General features: G+C 46.1%; 1 protein-coding gene across 2 annotated transcripts in view; it reads right to left on the reverse strand.

Moving 5' to 3' along the window:
* Positions 1-11,153: 11,153 nt before the first annotated feature.
* Positions 11,154-21,705, reverse strand: part of ercc5 (excision repair cross-complementation group 5) — a 42,904-nt gene continuing 32,352 nt past the window's right edge. For both annotated transcript variants that reach the window (XM_036972378.1, XM_036972379.1), the window contains one exon: positions 11,154-12,104. In XM_036972378.1, coding sequence (XP_036828273.1) covers positions 11,928-12,104 — 177 coding nt within the window. In that variant the 3' untranslated portion in view covers positions 11,154-11,927. The remainder of the gene's footprint in view (positions 12,105-21,705) is intronic.

A 21,705-nucleotide genomic window follows, 5' to 3' on the forward strand; every position in this document is an offset into this window, starting at 1 on the left:
AATGAAGAAAACAGGTGAGAGAAGGGCTAGAGGGAGGAAGGGCTAGAGAGAGAGACGGCTGGGAGGAAGGGCTAGAGGGAGGAAGGGCTAGAGAGAGAGAAGGGCTAGAGGGAGGAAGGGTTAGAGAGAGAGACGGCTGGGAGGAAGGGCTAGAGAGAGAGAAGGGCTAGAGGGAGGAAGGGCTAGAGAGAGACAATGCTAGGAAGAGCTAGAGAGAGACAAGGCTGGGAGGAAGGGCTAGAAAGAGAGAGAAGACTAGGAAGGACTAGAGAGAGAGAAGACTGGGAAGGACTAGAGAGAGAGAGAGAAGACTAGGAAGAGAGAGAGAGAAGACTAGGAAGGACTAGAGAGAGATAAGACTGGGAAGGACTAGAGAGAGAGAGAAGACTAGGAAGGACTAGAGAGAGAGAAGACTGGGAAGGACTAGAGAGAGAGAGACTAAGAAGGACTAGAGAGAGAGAGAAGACTAGGAAGGACTAGAGAGAGAGAGAAGACTGGGAAGGGCTACAGAGAGAGAGAGAGAGAGAAGACTAGGAAGGACTAGAGAGAGAGAGAGAAGACTGGGAAGGGCTAGAGAGAGAAGAATAGGAAGGACTAGAGAGAGAGAGAGAAGACTAGGAAGGACTAGAGAGAGAGAGAGAAGACTAGGAAGGACTAGAGAGAGAGAGAGAAGACTGGGAAGGACTAGAGAGAGAGAGAGAGAAGACTGGGAAAGGGCTAGAGAGAGAGAGAAGACTAGAAAGGACTAGAGAGAGATGGCTAGGAAGAGCTAGAGAGAGAGAAGGCTGGGAGGAAGGGCTAGAGAGAGAGAAGAATAGGAAGGACCAGAGAGAGAGAAGACTAGGAAGGACTAGAGAGAGAGAGAGAAGACTAGGAAGGGCTAGAGAGAGAGAGAGAGAAGACTAGGAAGGGCTAGAGAGAGAGAGAGAAGACTGGGAAGGGCGAGAGAGAGAGAGAAGACTAGGAAGGGCTAGAGAGAGAGAGAGAAGACTGGGAAGGGCTAGAGAGAGAGAGAAGACTAGGAATGGCTAGAGAGAGAGAGAGAGAGAGGGGAAAGGGGAGAGAGAGACTAAGGTGAGAGTTCTAGCAGTTGGAAATAGAGTACCTTGACACATATTGTGACAAGGAGAGGGACATTATCATTACAAACACTGACAGTTAGCCCCACTAAGAACACTGTTTACCTGCTGCATTCTACCTGCTGCATTATCCCTGCTGCATCCTACCTGCTGTTCTCTACCTACTGCGCCCTACCTGCTGCATCCTACCTGCTGTTCTCTACCTGCTGTTCTCTACCTGCTGTACCCTACCTGCTGCATCCTACCTGCTGTTCTCTACCTGCTGTTCTCTACCTGCTGTACCCTACCTGCGGCATCCTACCTGCTGTTCTCTACCTGCTGTTCTCTACCTGCTGTTCTCTACCTGCTGTTCTCTACCTGCTGTTCCCTACCTGCTGTTCTCTACCTGCTGTTCTCTACCTGCTGTTCTCTACCTGCTGCACCCTACCTGCTGCATCCTACCTGCTGTTCTCTACCTGCTGTTCTCTACCTGCTGTTCTCTACCTGCTGTTCTCTACCTACTGTTCTCTACCTGCTGTTCCCTACCTGCTGTTCTCTACCTGCTGTTCTCTACCTGCTGTACCCTACCTGCTGTTCTCTACCTGCTGTACCCTACCTGCTGTTCTCTACCTGCTGTTCTCTACCTGCTGTTCTCTACCTGCTGTTCTCTACCTGCTGTACCCTACCTGCTGTTCTCTACCTGCTGTTCTCTACCTGCTGTTCTCTACCTGCTGCACCCTACCTGCTGCACCCTACCTGCTGTTCTCTACCTGCTGTTCTCTACCTGCTGCTCTCTACCTGCTGCACCCTACCTGCTGTTCTCTACCTGCTGTTCTCTACCTGCTGTTCTCTACCTGCTGTTCTCTACCTGCTGCTCTCTACCTGCTGCATCCTACCTGCTGTTCTCTACCTGCTGTTCTCTACCTGCTGTTCTCTACCTGCTGTTCTCTACCTGCTGTTCTCTACCTGCTGCATCCTACCTGCTGCACCCTACCTGCTGCACCCTACCTGCTGTTCTCTACCTGCTGTTCTCTACCTGCTGTTCTCTACCTGCTGTTCTCTACCTGCTGTTCCCTACCTGCTGTTCTCTACCTGCTGTTCTCTACCTGCTGTTCTCTACCTGCTGCACCCTACCTGCTGCACCCTACCTGCTGCACCCTACCTGCTGTTCTCTACCTGCTGTTCTCTACCTGCTGTTCTCTACCTGCTGTTCCCTACCTGCTGTTCCCTACCTGCTGTTCTCTACCTGCTGTTCTCTACCTGCTGTTCTCTACCTGCTGCACCCTACCTGCTGCATCCTACCTGCTGTTCTCTACCTGCTGTTCTCTACCTGCTGTACCCTACCTGCTGTTCTCTACCTGCTGTACCCTACCTGCTGTTCTCTACCTGCTGTTCTCTACCTGCTGTTCTCTACCTGCTGTTCTCTACCTGCTGTACCCTACCTGCTGTTCTCTACCTGCTGTTCTCTACCTGCTGTTCTCTACCTGCTGCACCCTACCTGCTGCACCCTACCTGCTGCACCCTACCTGCTGTTCTCTACCTGCTGTTCTCTACCTGCTGCACCCTACCTGCTGTTCTCTACCTGCTGTTCTCTACCTGCTGTTCTCTACCTGCTGTTCTCTACCTGCTGTTCTCTACCTGCTGCACCCTACCTGCTGCATCCTACCTGCTGTTCTCTACCTGCTGTTCTCTACCTGCTGTTCTCTACCTGCTGTTCTCTACCTGCTGTTCTCTACCTGCTGCAACCTACCTGCTGCACCCTACCTGCTGTTCTCTACCTGCTGTTCTCTATCTGCTGTTCTCTACCTGCTGCACCCTACCTGCTGCACCCTACCTGCTGCACCCTACCTGCTGCACCCTACCTGCTGTTCTCTACCTGCTGTTCTCTACCTGCTGCTCTCTACCTGCTGCACCCTACCTGCTGCACCCTACCTGCTGTACCCTACCTGCGGCATCCTACCTGCTGTTCTCTACCTGCTGTTCTCTACCTGCTGTTCTCTACCTGCTGTTCTCTACCTGCTGTTCCCTACCTGCTGTTCTCTACCTGCTGTTCTCTACCTGCTGTTCTCTACCTGCTGTTCTCTACCTGCTGCACCCTACCTGCTGCATCCTACCTGCTGTTCTCTACCTGCTGTTCTCTACCTGCTGTTCTCTACCTGCTGTTCTCTACCTGCTGTTCTCTACCTGCTGTTCCCTACCTGCTGTTCTCTACCTGCTGTTCTCTACCTGCTGTACCCTACCTGCTGTTCTCTACCTGCTGTACCCTACCTGCTGTTCTCTACCTGCTGTTCTCTACCTGCTGCTCTCTACCTGCAGTTCTCTACCTGCTGTACCCTACCTGCTGTTCTCTACCTGCTGTTCTCTACCTGCTGTTCTCTACCTGCTGCACCCTACCTGCTGCACCCTACCTGCTGTTCTCTACCTGCTGTTCTCTACCTGCAGCTCTCTACCTGCTGCACCCTACCTGCTGCACCCTACCTGCTGTTCTCTACCTGCTGTTCTCTACCTGCTGCTCTCTACCTGCTGCACCCTACCTGCTGCACTCTACCTGCTGTACCCTACCTGCTGTTCTCTACCTGCTGCACCCTACCTGCTGCACCCTACCTGCTGTTCTCTACCTGCTGTTCTCTACCTGCAGCTCTCTACCTGCTGCACCCTACCTGCTGCACCCTACCTGCTGTTCTCTACCTGCTGTTCTCTACCTGCTGCTCTCTACCTGCTGCACCCTACCTGCTGCACCCTACCTGCTGTACCCTACCTGCTGTTCTCTACCTGCTGTTCTCTACCTGCTGTTCTCTACCTGCTGTTCTCTACCTGCTGTTCTCTACCTGCTGCACCCTACCTGCTGCATCCTACCTGCTGTTCTCTACCTGCTGTTCTCTACCTGCTGTTCTCTACCTGCTGCACCCTACCTGCTGCACCCTACCTGCTGTTCTCTACCTGCTGTTCTCTACCTGCAGCTCTCTACCTGCTGCACCCTACCTGCTGCACCCTACCTGCTGTTCTCTACCTGCTGTTCTCTACCTGCTGCTCTCTACCTGCTGCACCCTACCTGCTGCACCCTACCTGCTGTACCCTACCTGCTGTTCTCTACCTGCTGCACCCTACCTGCTGCACCCTACCTGCTGTTCTCTACCTGCTGTTCTCTACCTGCAGCTCTCTACCTGCTGCACCCTACCTGCTGCACCCTACCTGCTGTTCTCTACCTGCTGTTCTCTACCTGCTGCTCTCTACCTGCTGCACCCTACCTGCTGCACCCTACCTGCTGTACCCTACCTGCTGTTCTCTACCTGCTGTTCTCTACCTGCTGTTCTCTACCTGCTGCCTTCTACCTGCTGTTCTCTACCTGCTGTTCTCTACCTGCTGTTCTCTACCTACTGTTCTCTACCTGCTGTACCCTACCTGCTGTTCTCTACCTGCTGTTCTCTACCTGCTGTTCTCTACCTGCTGTTCTCTACCTGCTGTACCCTACCTGCTGTTCTCTACCTGCTGTTCTCTACCTGCTGTTCTCTACCTGCTGCACCCTACCTGCTGCACCCTACCTGCTGTTCTCTACCTGCTGTTCTCTACCTGCTGTTCTCTACCTGCAGTTCTCTACCTGCTGTACCCTACCTGCTGTTCTCTACCTGCTGTTCTCTACCTGCTGTTCTCTACCTGCTGCACCCTACCTGCTGCACCCTACCTGCTGTTCTCTACCTGCTGTTCTCTACCTGCTGCTCTCTACCTGCTGCACCCTACCTGCTGCACCCTACCTGCTGTTCTCTACCTGCTGTTCTCTACCTGCTGCTCTCTATCTGCTGCACCCTACCTGCTGCACCCTACCTGCTGTACCCTACCTGCTGTTCTCTACCTGCTGTTCTCTACCTGCTGTTCTCTACCTGCTGCCTTCTACCTGCTGTTCTCTACCTGCTGTATTCTACCTGCTGCACCCTACCTGCTGCATCCTACCTGCTGTTCTCTACCTGCTTTTCTCTACCTGCTGTTCTCTACCTGCTGTTCTCTACCTACTGTTCTCTACCTGCTGTTCCCTACCTGCTGTTCTCTACCTGCTGTTCTCTACCTGCTGTACCCTACCTGCTGTTCTCTACCTGCTGTACCCTACCTGCTGTTCTCTACCTGCTGTTCTCTACCTGCTGTTCTCTACCTGCTGTTCTCTACCTGCTGTACCCTACCTGCTGTTCTCTACCTGCTGTTCTCTACCTGCTGTTCTCTACCTGCTGCACCCTACCTGCTGCACCCTACCTGCTGTTCTCTACCTGCTGTTCTCTACCTGCTGTTCTCTACCTGCAGTTCTCTACCTGCTGTACCCTACCTGCTGTTCTCTACCTGCTGTTCTCTACCTGCTGTTCTCTACCTGCTGCACCCTACCTGCTGCACCCTACCTGCTGCACACTACCTGCTGTTCTCTACCTGCTGTTCTCTACCTGCTGCTCTCTACCTGCTGCACCCTACCTGCTGCACCCTACCTGCTGTTCTCTACCTGCTGTTCTCTACATGCTGCTCTCTACCTGCTGCACCCTACCTGCTGCACCCTACCTGCTGTACCCTACCTGCTGTTCTCTACCTGCTGTTCTCTACCTGCTGTTCTCTACCTGCTGCCTTCTACCTGCTGTTCACTACCTGCTGTTCTCTACCTGCTGCACCCTACCTGCTGCATCCTACCTGCTGTTCTCTACCTGCTGTTCTCTACCTGCTGTTCTCTACCTGCTGTTCTCTACCTACTGTTCTCTACCTGCTGTTCCCTACCTGCTGTTCTCTACCTGCTGTTCTCTACCTGCTGTACCCTACCTGCTGTTCTCTACCTGCTGTACCCTACCTGCTGTTCTCTACCTGCTGTTCTCTACCTGCTGTTCTCTAAATGCTGTACCCTACCTGCTGTTCTCTACCTGCTGTTCTCTACCTGCTGTTCTCTACCTGCTGCACCCTACCTGCTGCACCCTACCTGCTGTTCTCTACCTGCTGTTCTCTACCTGCTGTTCTCTACCTGCAGTTCTCTACCTGCTGTACCCTACCTGCTGTTCTCTACCTGCTGTTCTCTACCTGCTGTTCTCTACCTGCTGCACCCTACCTGCTGCACCCTACCTGCTGCACCCTACCTGCTGTTCTCTACCTGCTGTTCTCTACCTGCTGCTCTCTACCTGCTGCACCCTACCTGCTGCACCCTACCTGCTGTTCTCTACCTGCTGTTCTCTACCTGCTGCTCTCTACCTGCTGCACCCTACCTGCTGCACCCTACCTGCTGTACCCTACCTGCTGTTCTCTACCTGCTGTTCTCTACCTGCTGTTCTCTACCTGCTGCCTTCTACCTGCTGTTCTCTACCTGCTGTTCTCTACCTGCTGCACCCTACCTGCTGTTCTCTACCTGCTGTTCTCTACCTGCTGTTCTCTACCTGCTGCCTTCTACCTGCTGTTCTCTACCTGCTGTTCTCTACCTGCTGTTCTCTACCTGCTGTTCTCTAGCTGCTGTTCTCTAGCTGCTGCACCCTACCTGCTGTTCTCTACCTGCTGTTCTCTACCTGCTGTCTTCTACCTGCTGTTCACTACCTGCTGTTCTCTACCTGCTGTTCCCTACCTGCTGTTCTCTACCTGCTGTTCTCTACCTACTGTTCTCTACCTGCTGTTCTCTACCTGCTGTTCTCTACCTGCTGTTCTCTACCTGCTGTTCTCTACCTGCTGTTCTCTACCTGCTGCTCCCTACCTGCTGTTCTCTACCTGCTGTTCTCTACCTGCTGTTCTCTACCTGCTGCTCTCTACCTGCTGTTCTCTACCTGCTGATCTCTACCTGCTGTTCTCTACCTGCTGTACTCTACCTGCTGCACCCTACCTGCTCTTCTCTACCTGCTGTTCTCTACCTGCTGTTCTCTACCTGCTGCCTTCTACCTGCTGTTCTCTACCTGCTGTTCTCTACCTGCTGTTCTCTACCTGCTGTTCTCTACCTGCTGTTCTCTACCTGCTGTTCTCTATCTGCTGTTCTCTACCTGCTGTTCTCTACCTGCTGTTCTCTACCTGCTGTTCTCTACCTGCTGCTCTCTACCTGCTGATCTCTACCTACTGATCTCTACCTGCTGTTCTCTACCTGCTGTTCTCTACCTGCTGCACCCTACCCGCTGTTCTCTACCTGCTGCCTTCTACCTGCTGTTATCTACCTGCTGTTCTCTACCTGCTGTTCTCTACCTGCTGTTCTCTACCTGCTGTTCTCTACCTGCTGTTCTCTACCTGCTGCATCCTACCTGCTGTTCTCTACCTGCTGTTCTCTACCTGCTGTTCTCTACCTGCTGTTCTCTACCTGCTGTTCTCTACCTACTGTTCTCTACCTGCTGTTCTCTACCTGCTGCACCCTACCTGCTGTTCTCTACCTGCTGTTCTCTACCTGCTGTTCTCTACCTGCTGTTCTCTACCTGCTGTTCTCTACCTGCTGTTCTCTACCTGCTGTTCCCTACCTGCTGCTCTCTACCTGCTGTTCTCTACCTGCTGATCTCTACCTGCTGTTCTCTACCTGCTGTTCTCTACCTGCTGTTCTCTACCTGCTGCTCCCTACCTGATGTTCTCTACCTGCTGCTCCCTACCTGCTGTTCTCTACCTGCTGCCCCCTACCTGCTGTTCTCTACCTGCTGTTCTCTACCTGCTGTTCTCTACCTGCTGCTCTCTACCTGCTGTTCTCTACCTGTTGATCTCTACCTGCTGTTCTCTACCTGCTGCTCCCTACCTGATGTTCTCTACCTGCTGTTCTCTACCTGCTGTTCTCTACCTGCTGTTCTCTACCTGCTGTTCTCTACCTGCTGTTCTCTACCTGCTGTTCTCTACCTGCTGCACCCTACCTGCTGCATCCTACCTGCTGTTCTCTACCTGCTGTTCTCTACCTGCTGCTCTCTACCTGCTGTTCTCTACCTGCTGATCTCTACCTGCTGTTCTCTACCTGCTGCACTCTACCTGCTGCACCCTACCTGCTCTTCTCTACCTGCTCTTCTCTACCTGCTCTTCTCTACCTGCTGTTCTCTACCTGCTGTTCTCTACCTGCTGCTCTCTACCTGCTGTTCTCTACCTGCTGTTCTCTACCTGCTGTTCTCTACCTGCTGTTCTCTACCTACTGTTCTCTACCTGCTGTTCTCTACCTGCTGTTCTCTACCTGCTGTTCTCTACCTGCTGTTCTCTACCTGCTGTTCTCTATCTGCTGTTCTCTACCTGCTGTTCTCTACCTGCTGTTCTCTACCTGCTGTTCTCTACCTGCTGTTCTCTACCTGCTGCTCTCTACCTGCTGTTCTCTACCTGCTGATCTCTACCTGCTGTACTCTACCTGCTGCACCCTACCTGCTCTTCTCTACCTGCTTTTCTCTACCTGCTGTTCTCTACCTGCTGTTCTCTACCTGCTGTTCTCTACCTGCTGCTCCCTACCCGCTGTTCTCTACCTGCTGTTCTCTACCTGCTGCTCTCTACCTGCTGTTCTCTACCTGCTGTTCTCTACCTGCTGTTCTCTACCTGCTGTTCTCTACCTGCTGCACCCTACCTGCTGTTCTCTACCTGCTGCCTTCTACCTGCTGTTATCTACCTGCTGTTCTCTACCTGCTGTTCTCTACCTGCTGTTCTCTACCTGCTGTTCTCTACCTGCTGTTCTCTACCTGCTGCTCTCTACCTGCTGATCTCTACCTACTGATCTCTAGCTGCTGTTCTCTACCTGCTGTTCTCTACCTGCTGCACCCTACCTGCTGTTCTCTACCTGCTGCCTTCTACCTGCTGTTCTCTACCTGCTGTTCTCTACCTGCTGTTCTCTACCTGCTGTTCTCTACCTGCTGCATCCTACCTGCTGTTCTCTACCTGCTGTTCTCTACCTGCTGTTCTCTACCTGCTGTTCTCTACCTGCTGTTCTCTACCTACTGTTCTCTACCTGCTGTTCTCTACCTGCTGCACCCTACCTGCTGTTCTCTACCTGCTGTTCTCTACCTGCTGTTCTCTACCTGCTGCTCCCTACCTGCTGTTCTCTACCTGCTGTTCTCTACCTGCTGCTCCCTACCTGTTGTTCTCTACCTGCTGTTCTCTACCTGCTGTTCTCTACCTGCTGCTCTCTACCTGCTGTTCTCTACCTGCTGATCTCTACCTGCTGTTCTCTACCTGCTGTTCTCTACCTGCTGTTCTCTACCTGCTGCTCCCTACCTGATGTTCTCTACCTGCTGTTCTCTACCTGCTGTTCTCTACCTGCTGCTCCCTACCTGCTGTTCTCTACCTGTTGTTCTCTACCTGCTGTTCTCTACCTGCTGCTCTCTACCTGCTGTTCTCTACCTGCTGATCTCTACCTGCTGTTCTCTACCTGCTGTACTCTACCTGCTGCACCCTACCTGCTCTTCTCTCCCTGCTGTTCTCTACCTGCTGTTCTCTACCTGCTGCCTTCTACCTGCTGTTCTCTACCTGCTGTTCTCTACCTGCTGTTCTCTACCTGCTGTTCTCTACCTGCTGTTCTCTACCTGCTGCACCCTACCTGCTGTTCTCTACCTGCTGTTCTCTACCTGCTGTCTTCTACCTGCTGTTCTCTACCTGCTGTTCTCTACCTGCTGTTCCCTACCTGCTGTTCTCTACCTGCTGTTCTCTACCTGCTGTTCTCTACCTGCTGTTCTCTATCTGCTGTTCTCTACCTGCTGTTCTCTACCTGCTGTTCTCTACCTGCTGTTCTCTACCTGCTGCTCTCTACCTGCTGTTCTCTACCTGCTGATCTCTACCTGCTGTTCTCTACCTGCTGTACTCTACCTGCTGCACCCTACCTGCTCTTCTCTACCTGCTCTTCTCTACCTGCTGTTCTCTACCTGCTGTTCTCTACCTGCTGTTCTCTACCTGCTGTTCTCTACCTACTGTTCTCTACCTGCTGTTCTCTACCTGCTGTTCTCTACCTGCTGTTCTCTACCTGCTGTTCTCTATCTGCTGTTCTCTACCTGCTGTTCTCTACCTGCTGTTCTCTACCTGCTGTTCTCTACCTGCTGATCTCTACCTGCTGTACTCTACCTGCTGCACCCTACCTGCTCTTCTCTACCTGCTCTTCTCTACCTGCTGTTCTCTACCTGCTATTCTCTACCTGCTGTTCTCTACCTGCTGTTCTCTACCTGCTGCTCCCTACCTGCTGTTCTCTACCTGCTGTTCTCTACCTGCTGCTCTCTACCTGCTGTTCTCTACCTGCAGTTCTCTACCTGCTGTTCTCTACCTGCTGTTCTCTACCTGCTGCACCCTACCTGCTGTTCTCTACCTGCTGCCTTCTACCTGCTGTTATCTACCTGCTGTTCTCTACCTGCTGTTCTCTACCTGCTGTTCTCTACCTGCTGTTCTCTACCTGCTGCACCCTACCTGCTGTTCCCTACCTGCTGTTCTCTACCTGCTGTTCTCTACCTGCTGTTCTCTACCTGCTGCTCCCTACCTGCTGTTCTCTACCTGCTGCTCTCTACCTGCTGTTCTCTACCTGCTGTTCTCTACCTGCTGTTCTCTACCTGCTGCACCCTACCTGCTGTTTTCTACCTGCTGCACCCTACCTGCTGTTCTCTACCTGTTGCCTTCTACCTGCTGTTCTCTACCTGCTGTTCTCTACCTGCTGTTCCCTACCTGCTGTTCTCTACCTGCTGTTCTCTACCTGCTGTTCCCTACCTGCTGTTCTCTACCTGCTGTTCTCTACCTGTTGCCTTCTACCTGCTGTTCTCTACCTGCTGTTCTCTACCTGCTGCACCCTACCTGCTGTTCTCTACCTGCTGTTCTCTACCTGTTGCCTTCTACCTGCTGTTCTCTACCTGCTGCACCCTACCTGCTGTTCTCTACCTGCTGTTCTCTACCTGCTGCACCCTACCTGCTGTTCTCTACCTGCTGTTCTCTACCTGCTGTTCTCTACCTGTTGCACCCTACCTGCTGTTCTCTACCTGCTGTTCTCTACCTGCTGTTCTCGACCTGCTGTTCTCTACCTGCTGTTCTCTACCTGCTGTTCTCTACCTGCTGTTCTCTACCTGCTGATCCCTTCCTGTTAAAGAACGATGCTGTCTCTCTGAGGCATCCCTTCCTGCTGCCTTCTAGCTGTTAAAGAACGATGTAAACAAGCAGAGACACATCGCGTAAACAAATAACAAGACCGCCTTTGTAATACAAAAAACATTTTAATTGTTCCAAATATTCATCACAAACATAGAAAATACACCGACAAACGGCCAGAGACGCCTCGCTGAAATGATCCAAAAATATCATGGGTTTACACAGCGCCACCTTTTACACCGATGTGTATCAAACATCGTCCCTCATCATTCTAAACATCATTCAGAAAACACATCACAGTGGTTTCAGCGCCTGTTTATTGGTCACATATGTATCCCTCTGATGACATCATCAACAAGAGACGGTTCGAGAGTTTAAAGTTGATAGTTCTCACAGTGTCTTCCTTCCTCTGCCTCTCCCCCCGCCTCTCTTTCCCCCCCTCCCACCTCTCTTACCCCCCCTCCCTTCTCTCGGTTGGCCCCTAAACACTGACTGGGCCGTTACCATGGCGACCCCGCTGTCACCGTCGCTGTCGTCCCCGGTACTGCTGCTGTCATTCTGCTCCGTCCTATTAGGGAGGAGTTTAGGTTGAGGTACTCCATTATTAGGAGGAGGAAGCACTTCTTTCCTCTGCTGGCTGGCCCCTCCCACATCCAGGTTGGCCCCTCCCATATTCTGACTAACCACTCCTACTTTCTCTCTTTCTTGGCTGGCCACTCCCACATCATGGCTGGCTCTTCCCACATCCTCTTGAGCAGGCTTACTGACCTCTGCCCCCAGGAACCCCCCTGTCCCCTCCACCACCTCTCCCTTCCTCTGCTTTTGCTCTGACCCCTTCCCTCTTTTAGCCTTGGACGGAGAGCCAGTCCCCTCTTCTTCCTATTCCCTCCCTCCGTCCTCCCTCTCCTCCCTCCCTCCGTCCTCCCTCTCCTCCCTCCCTCCGTCCTCCCTCTCTTTCCTCTTTATACAGGTAACGGCCCGGCGGAGGCGCTGGCTCTTGATGGCCTGTCTCTCCTGCTGCTCCAGACGGAAGAACGAGTCGATACGCAGCTGGGTCTACAGGGAGGGAGGAGGGGAGAGGAGGAGGGGGGGAGAGAGAGGAGGGGAGAGGAGGAGGGGGGGGGGAGAGAGGAGGGGAGAGGAGGAGGGGGGAGAGAGAGGAGGGGAGAGGAGGGGAGAGAAGGAGGGGGGGAGGGAGGAGGGAAGAGAAGGGCGGAGGGGAGAGGAGAGGAGAGAAGGACGGAGGGGATGGAGGAGGGGAGAGAAGGGCGGAGGAGGGGAGAGGAGGGGAGGTATTCAGGACAGATCAGAGGCAAATTGAGACAAATTCACAATAAATTCACTATTATACCCAAGTCATTCTCAATCTCTACTTGCAATAATTACTACCAACCATTGATCCAGACTAATACCCATTGATCCAGACTAATACCTATTGATCCAGACTAATACCTATTGATCCAGACTAATACCCATTGATCCAGACTAATACCTATTGATCCAGACTAATACCTAATACCTATTGATCCAGACTAATACCTATTGATCCAGACTAATACCTATTGATCCAGACTAATACCTATTGATCCAGACTAATACCCATTGATCCAGACTAATACCTATTGATCCAGACTAATGCCTATTGATCCAGACTAATACCTATTGATCCAGACTAATACCTATTGATCCAGACTAATACCCATTGATCCAGACAAATACCCATTGATCCAGACTAATACCCATTGATCCAGACTAATGCCTATTGATCGAGACTAATACCCATTGATCCAGACTAATACCTATTGATCCAGACTAATACCTATTGATCCAGACTAATACCTAATACCTATTGATCCAGACTAATACCTATTGATCCAGACTAATACCTATTGATCCAGACTAATACCTATTGATCCAGACTAATACCTAATACCTATTGATCCAGACTAATACCTATTGATCCAGACTAATACCTATTGATCCAGACTAATACCTATTGATCCAGACTAATACCCATTGATCCAGACTAATACCTATTGATCCAGACTAATGCCTATTGATCCAGACTAATACCTATTGATCCAGACTAATACCTATTGATCCAGACTAATACCCATTGATCCAGACAAATACCCATTGATCCAGACTAATACCCATTGATCCAGACTAATGCCTATTGATCGAGACTAATACCCATTGATCCAGACTAATACCTATTGATCCAGACTAATACCCATTGATCCAGACTAATGCCTACTGATCCAGACTAATACCTATTGATCCAGACTAATACCTATTGATCCAGACTAATACCTATTGATCCAGACTAATACCTATTGATCCAGACTAATACCCATTGATCCAGACAAATACCCATTGATCCAGACTAATACCCATTGATCCAGACTAATGCCTATTGATCGAGACTAATACCTATTGATCCAGACTAATACCCATTGATCCAGACAAATACCCATTGATCCAGACTAATACCCATTGATCCAGACTAATGCCTATTGATCGAGACTAATACCTATTGATCCAGACTAATACCCATTGATCCAGACTAATACCTATTGATCCAGACTAATACCCATTGATCCAGACTAATGCCTACTGATCCAGACTAATACCTATTGATCCAGACTAATACCCATTGATCCAGACAAATACCCATTGATCCAGACTAATACCCATTGATCCAGACTAATGCCTATTGATCGAGACTAATACCTATTGATCCAGACTAATACCCATTGATCCAGACAAATACCCATTGATCCAGACTAATACCCATTGATCCAGACTAATGCCTATTGATCGAGACTAATACCTATTGATCCAGACTAATACCCATTGATCCAGACTAATGCCTACTGATCCAGACTAATACCTATTGATCCACACTAATACCTATTGATCCAGACTAATACCTATTGATCCAGACTAATACCTATTGATCCAGACTAATACCTATTGATCCAGACTAATACCCATTGATCCAGACTAATACCTATTGATCCAGACTAATACCTATTGATCCAGACTAATACCTAATACCCATTGATCCAGACTAATACCTATTGATCCAGACTAATACCTATTGATCCAGACTAATACCTATTGATCCAGACTAATACCTATTGATCCAGACTAATACCTAATACCCATTGATCCAGACTAATACCTATTGATCCAGACTAATACCTATTGATCCAGACTAATACCTATTGATCCAGACTAATACCTATTGATCCAGACTAATACCTGTTGATCCAGACTAATACCTATTGATCCAGACTAATACCCATTGATCCAGACTAATACCTAATACCTATTGATCCAGACTAATACCTAATACTCATTGATCCAGACTAATACATGTTGATCCAGACTAATACCCATTGATCCAGACTAATACCTATTGATCCAGACTAATACCTATTGATCCAGACTAATACCTATTGATCCAGACTAATACCTATTGATCCAGACTAATACCCATTGATCCAGACTAATACCTATTGATCCAGACTAATACCTATTGATCCAGACTAATACCCATTGATCCAGACAAATACCCATTGATCCAGACTAATACCCATTGATCCAGACTAATGCCTATTGATTGAGACTAATACCTATTGATCCAGACTAATACCCATTGATCCAGACTAATACCTATTGATCCAGACTAATACCCATTGATCCAGACTAATGCCTACTGATCCAGACTAATACCTATTGATCCAGACTAATACCTATTGATCCAGACTAATACCTATTGATCCAGACTAATACCTATTGATCCAGACTAATACCCATTGATCCAGACAAATACCCATTGATCCAGACTAATACCCATTGATCCAGACTAATGCCTATTGATCGAGACTAATACCTATTGATCCAGACTAATACCCATTGATCCAGACAAATACCCATTGATCCAGACTAATACCCATTGATCCAGACTAATGCCTATTGATCGAGACTAATACCCATTGATCCAGACTAATGCCTACTGATCCAGACTAATACCTATTGATCCAGACTAATACCTATTGATCCAGACTAATACCTATTGATCCAGACTAATACCTATTGATCCAGACTAATACCCATTGATCCAGACAAATACCCATTGATCCAGACTAATACCCATTGATCCAGACTAATGCCTATTGATCGAGACTAATACCTATTGATCCAGACTAATACCCATTGATCCAGACAAATACCCATTGATCCAGACTAATACCCATTGATCCAGACTAATGCCTATTGATCGAGACTAATACCTATTGATCCAGACTAATACCCATTGATCCAGACTAATACCTATTGATCCAGACTAATACCCATTGATCCAGACTAATGCCTACTGATCCAGACTAATACCTATTGATCCAGACTAATACCTATTGATCCAGACTAATACCTATTGATCCAGACTAATACCTATTGATCCAGACTAATACCCATTGATCCAGACTAATACCCATTGATCCAGACTAATACCTATTGATCCAGACTAATACCTATTGATCCAGACTAATACCTATTGATCCAGACTAATACCTATTGATCCAGACTAATACCTATTGATCCAGACTAATACCTATTGATCCAGACTAAGACCTGTTGATCCAGACTAATACCTATTGATCCAGACTAATACCCATTGATCCAGACTAATACCTAATACCTATTGATCCAGACTAATACCTAATACTCATTGATCCAGACTAATACATGTTGATCCAGACTAATACCCATTGATCCAGACTAATACCTATTGATCCAGACTAATACCTATTGATCCAGACTAATACCTATTGATCCAGACTAATACCTATTGATCCAGACTAATACCCATTGATCCAGACTAATACCTATTGATCCAGACTAATACCTAATACCTATTGATCCAGACTAATACCCATTGATCCAGACTAATACCCGTTGATCCAGACTAATACCTGTTGATCCAGACTAATACCTATTGATCCAGACTAATACCTATTGATCCAGACTAATACCTATTGATCCAGACTAATACCCATTGATCCAGACTAATACCTATTGATCCAGACTAATACCCATTGATCCAGACTAATACCTATTGATCCAAACTAATACCCATTGATCCAGACTAATACCCATTGATCCAGACTAATACCCATTGATCCAGACTAATACCCATTGATCCAGACTAATACCTATTGATCCAGACTAATACCTATTGATCCAGACTAATACCTATTGATCCAGACTAATACCTATTGATCCAGACTAATGCTTATTGATCCAGACTAATACCTATTGATCCAGACTAATACCTATTGATCCAGACTAATACCCGTTGATCCAGACTAATACCTATCGATCCAGACTAATACCTATTGATCCAGACTAATACCTATTGATCCAGACTAATACCTATTGATCCAGACTAATACCTATTGATCCAGACTAATGCCTATTGATCCAGACTAATACCTATTGATCCAGACTAATACCTATTGATCCAGACTAATACCTATTGATCCAGACTAATACCTATTGATCCAGACTAATACCTATTGATCCAGATGAATACCTATTGATCCAGACTAATGCCTATTGATCCAGATGAATACCTATTGATCCAGACTAATACCTATTGATCCAGACTAATACCTATTGATCCAGACTAATAGCTATTGATCCAGACTAATGCCTATTGATCCAGACTAATACCTATTGATCCAGACTAATACCTATTGATCCAGACTAATACCCATTGATCCAGACTAATGCCTATTGATCCAGACTAATACCTATTGATCCAGACTAATACCTATTGATCCAGACTAATACCTATTGATCCAGACTAATGCCTATTGATCCAGACTAATACCTATTGATCCAGACTAATACCTATTGATCCAGACTAATACCTATTGATCCAGACTAATACCTATTGATCCAGACTAATACCTATTGATCCAGACTAATACCTATTGATCCAGATGAATACCTATTGATCCAGACTAATGCCTATTGATCCAGATGAATACCTATTGATCCAGACTAATACCTATTGATCCAGACTAATACCTATTGATCCAGACTAATAGCTATTGATCCAGACTAATGCCTATTGATCCAGACTAATACCTATTGATCCAGACTAATACCTATTGATCCAGACTAATACCCATTGATCCAGACTAATGCCTATTGATCCAGACTAATACCTATTGATCCAGACTAATACCTATTGATCCAGACTAATACCCATTGATCCAGACTAATGCCTACTGATCCAGACTAATACCTGTTGATCCAGACTAATACCTATTGATCCAGACTAATACCCATTGATCCAGACTAATACCTAATACCTATTGATCCAGACTAATACCTAATACTCATTGATCCAGACTAATACATGTTGATCCAGACTAATACCCATTGATCCAGACTAATACCTATTGATCCAGACTAATACCTATTGATCCAGACTAATACCTATTGATCCAGACTAATACCTATTGATCCAGACTAATACCCATTGATCCAGACTAATACCTATTGATCCAGACTAATACCTATTGATCCAGACTAATACCCATTGATCCAGACAAATACCCATTGATCCAGACTAATACCCATTGATCCAGACTAATGCCTATTGATCGAGACTAATACCTATTGATCCAGACTAATACCCATTGATCCAGACTAATACCTATTGATCCAGACTAATACCCATTGATCCAGACTAATGCCTACTGATCCAGACTAATACCTATTGATCCAGACTAATACCTATTGATCCAGACTAATACCTATTGATCCAGACTAATACCTATTGATCCAGACTAATACCCATTGATCCAGACAAATACCCATTGATCCAGACTAATACCCATTGATCCAGACTAATGCCTATTGATCGAGACTAATACCTATTGATCCAGACTAATACCCATTGATCCAGACAAATACCCATTGATCCAGACTAATACCCATTGATCCAGACTAATGCCTATTGATCGAGACTAATACCCATTGATCCAGACTAATGCCTACTGATCCAGACTAATACCTATTGATCCAGACTAATACCTATTGATCCAGACTAATACCTATTGATCCAGACTAATACCTATTGATCCAGACTAATACCCATTGATCCAGACAAATACCCATTGATCCAGACTAATACCCATTGATCCAGACTAATGCCTATTGATCGAGACTAATACCTATTGATCCAGACTAATACCCATTGATCCAGACAAATACCCATTGATCCAGACTAATACCCATTGATCCAGACTAATGCCTATTGATCGAGACTAATACCTATTGATCCAGACTAATACCCATTGATCCAGACTAATACCTATTGATCCAGACTAATACCCATTGATCCAGACTAATGCCTACTGATCCAGACTAATACCTATTGATCCAGACTAATACCTATTGATCCAGACTAATACCTATTGATCCAGACTAATACCTATTGATCCAGACTAATACCCATTGATCCAGACTAATACCTATTGATCCAGACTAATACCTATTGATCCAGACTAATACCTAATACCCATTGATCCAGACTAATACCTATTGATCCAGACTAATACCTATTGATCCAGACTAATACCTATTGATCCAGACTAATACCTATTGATCCAGACTAATACCTATTGATCCAGACTAATACCTATTGATCCAGACTAATACCTGTTGATCCAGACTAATACCTATTGATCCAGACTAATACCCATTGATCCAGACTAATACCTAATACCTATTGATCCAGACTAATACCTAATACTCATTGATCCAGACTAATACATGTTGATCCAGACTAATACCCATTGATCCAGACTAATACCTATTGATCCAGACTAATACCTATTGATCCAGACTAATACCTATTGATCCAGACTAATACCTATTGATCCAGACTAATACCCATTGATCCAGACTAATACCTATTGATCCAGACTAATACCTAATACCTATTGATCCAGACTAATACCCATTGATCCAGACTAATACCCGTTGATCCAGACTAATACCTGTTGATCCAGACTAATACCTATTGATCCAGACTAATACCTATTGATCCAGACTAATACCTATTGATCCAGACTAATACCCATTGATCCAGACTAATACCTATTGATCCAGACTAATACCCATTGATCCAGACTAATACCTATTGATCCAAACTAATACCCATTGATCCAGACTAATACCCATTGATCCAGACTAATACCCATTGATCCAGACTAATACCCATTGATCCAGACTAATACCTATTGATCCAGACTAATACCTATTGATCCAGACTAATACCTATTGATCCAGACTAATACCTATTGATCCAGACTAATGCTTATTGATCCAGACTAATACCCATTGATCCAGACTAATACCTATTGATCCAGACTAATACCCGTTGATCCAGACTAATACCTATCGATCCAGACTAATACCTATTGATCCAGACTAATACCTATTGATCCAGACTAATACCTATTGATCCAGACTAATACCTATTGATCCAGACTAATGCCTATTGATCCAGACTAATACCTATTGATCCAGACTAATACCTATTGATCCAGACTAATACCTATTGATCCAGACTAATACCTATTGATCCAGACTAATACCTATTGATCCAGACTAATACCTATTGATCCAGATGAATACCTATTGATCCAGACTAATGCCTATTGATCCAGATGAATACCTATTGATCCAGACTAATACCTATTGATCCAGACTAATACCTATTGATCCAGACTAATAGCTATTGATCCAGACTAATGCCTATTGATCCAGACTAATACCTATTGATCCAGACTAATACCTATTGATCCAGACTAATACCTATTGGTCCAGACTAATATCCATTGATCCAGACTAATACCTATTGATCCAGACTAATACCTATTGATCCAGACTAATACCTATTGATCCAGACTAATACCTATTGATCCAGACTAATACCTATTGATCCAGACTAATACCCATTGATCCAGACTAATACCTATTGATCCAGACTAATACCCATTGATCCAGACTAATACCCGTTGATCCAGACTAATACCTGTTGATCCAGACTAATACCTATTGATCCAGACTAATACCTATTGATCCAGACTAATACCTATTGATCCAGACTAATACCTATTGATCCAGACTAATACCTGTTGATCCAGACTAATACCTGTTGATCCAGACTAATACCTATTGATCCAGACTAATACCTATTGATCCAGACTAATACCCATTGATCCAGACTAATACCCATTGATCCAGACTAATACCCGTTGATCCAGACTAATACCTATTGATCCAGACTAATACCTATTGATCCAGACTAATACCTATTGATCCAGACTAATACCTATTGATCCAGACTAATACCTATTGATCCAGACTAATACCTATTGGTCCAGACTAATATCCATTGATCCAGACTAATACCTATTGATCCAGACTAATACCTATTGATCCAGACTAATACCTATTGATCCAGACTAATACCCATTGATCCAGACTAATACCTATTGATCCAGACTAATACCTATTGATCCAGACTAATGCCTATTGATCCAGACTAATACCTATTGATCCAGACTAATACCTATTGATCCAGACTATTACCTATTGATCCAGACTAATACCTATTGATCCAGACTAACACCTATTGATCCAGACTAATACCCATTGATCCAGACTATTACCTATTGATCCAGACTAATATCCATTGATCCAGACTATTACCTATTGATCCAGACTAATACCTATTGATCCAGACTAATACCTATTGATCCAGACTAATACCCATTGATCCAGACTAATACCTATTGATCCAGACTAATACCTATTGATCCAGACTAATACCTATTGATCCAGACTAATACCTAATACCTATTGATCCAGACTAGTACCTATTGATCCAGACTAATACCCATTGATCCAGACTAATACCCGTTGATCCAGACTAATACCTGTTGATCCAGACTAATACCTATTGATCCAGACTAATACCTATTGATCCAGACTAATACCTATTGATCCAGACTAATACCTAATACCTATTGATCCAGACTAATGCCTATTGATCCAGACTAATACCTATTGATCCAGACTAATACCTATTGATCCAGACTAATACCTATTGGTCCAGACTAATATCCATTGATCCAGACTAATACCTATTGATCCAGACTAATACCTATTGATCCAGACTAATACCTATTGATCCAGACTAATACCTAATACCTATTGATCCAGACTAATACCTATTGATCCAGACTAATACCTATTGATCCAGACTAATACCTATTGATCCAGACTAATACCTATTGATCCAGACTAATACCTAATACCTATTGATCCAGACTAATACCTATTGATCCAGACTAATACCCATTGATCCAGACTAATACCTATTGATCCAGACTAATACCCATTGATCCAGACTAATACCTATTGATCCAGACTAATACCTATTGATCCAGACTAATACCTATTGATCCAGACTAATGCCTATTGATCCAGACTAATACCTATTGATCCAGACTAATACCTATTGATCCAGACTAATACCTGTTGATCCAGACTAATACCTGTT

The sequence above is a fragment of the Oncorhynchus mykiss genome, unplaced genomic scaffold, assembly GCF_013265735.2.
Source record: "Oncorhynchus mykiss isolate Arlee unplaced genomic scaffold, USDA_OmykA_1.1 un_scaffold_144, whole genome shotgun sequence".
NCBI lineage: Eukaryota > Metazoa > Chordata > Actinopteri > Salmoniformes > Salmonidae > Oncorhynchus > Oncorhynchus mykiss.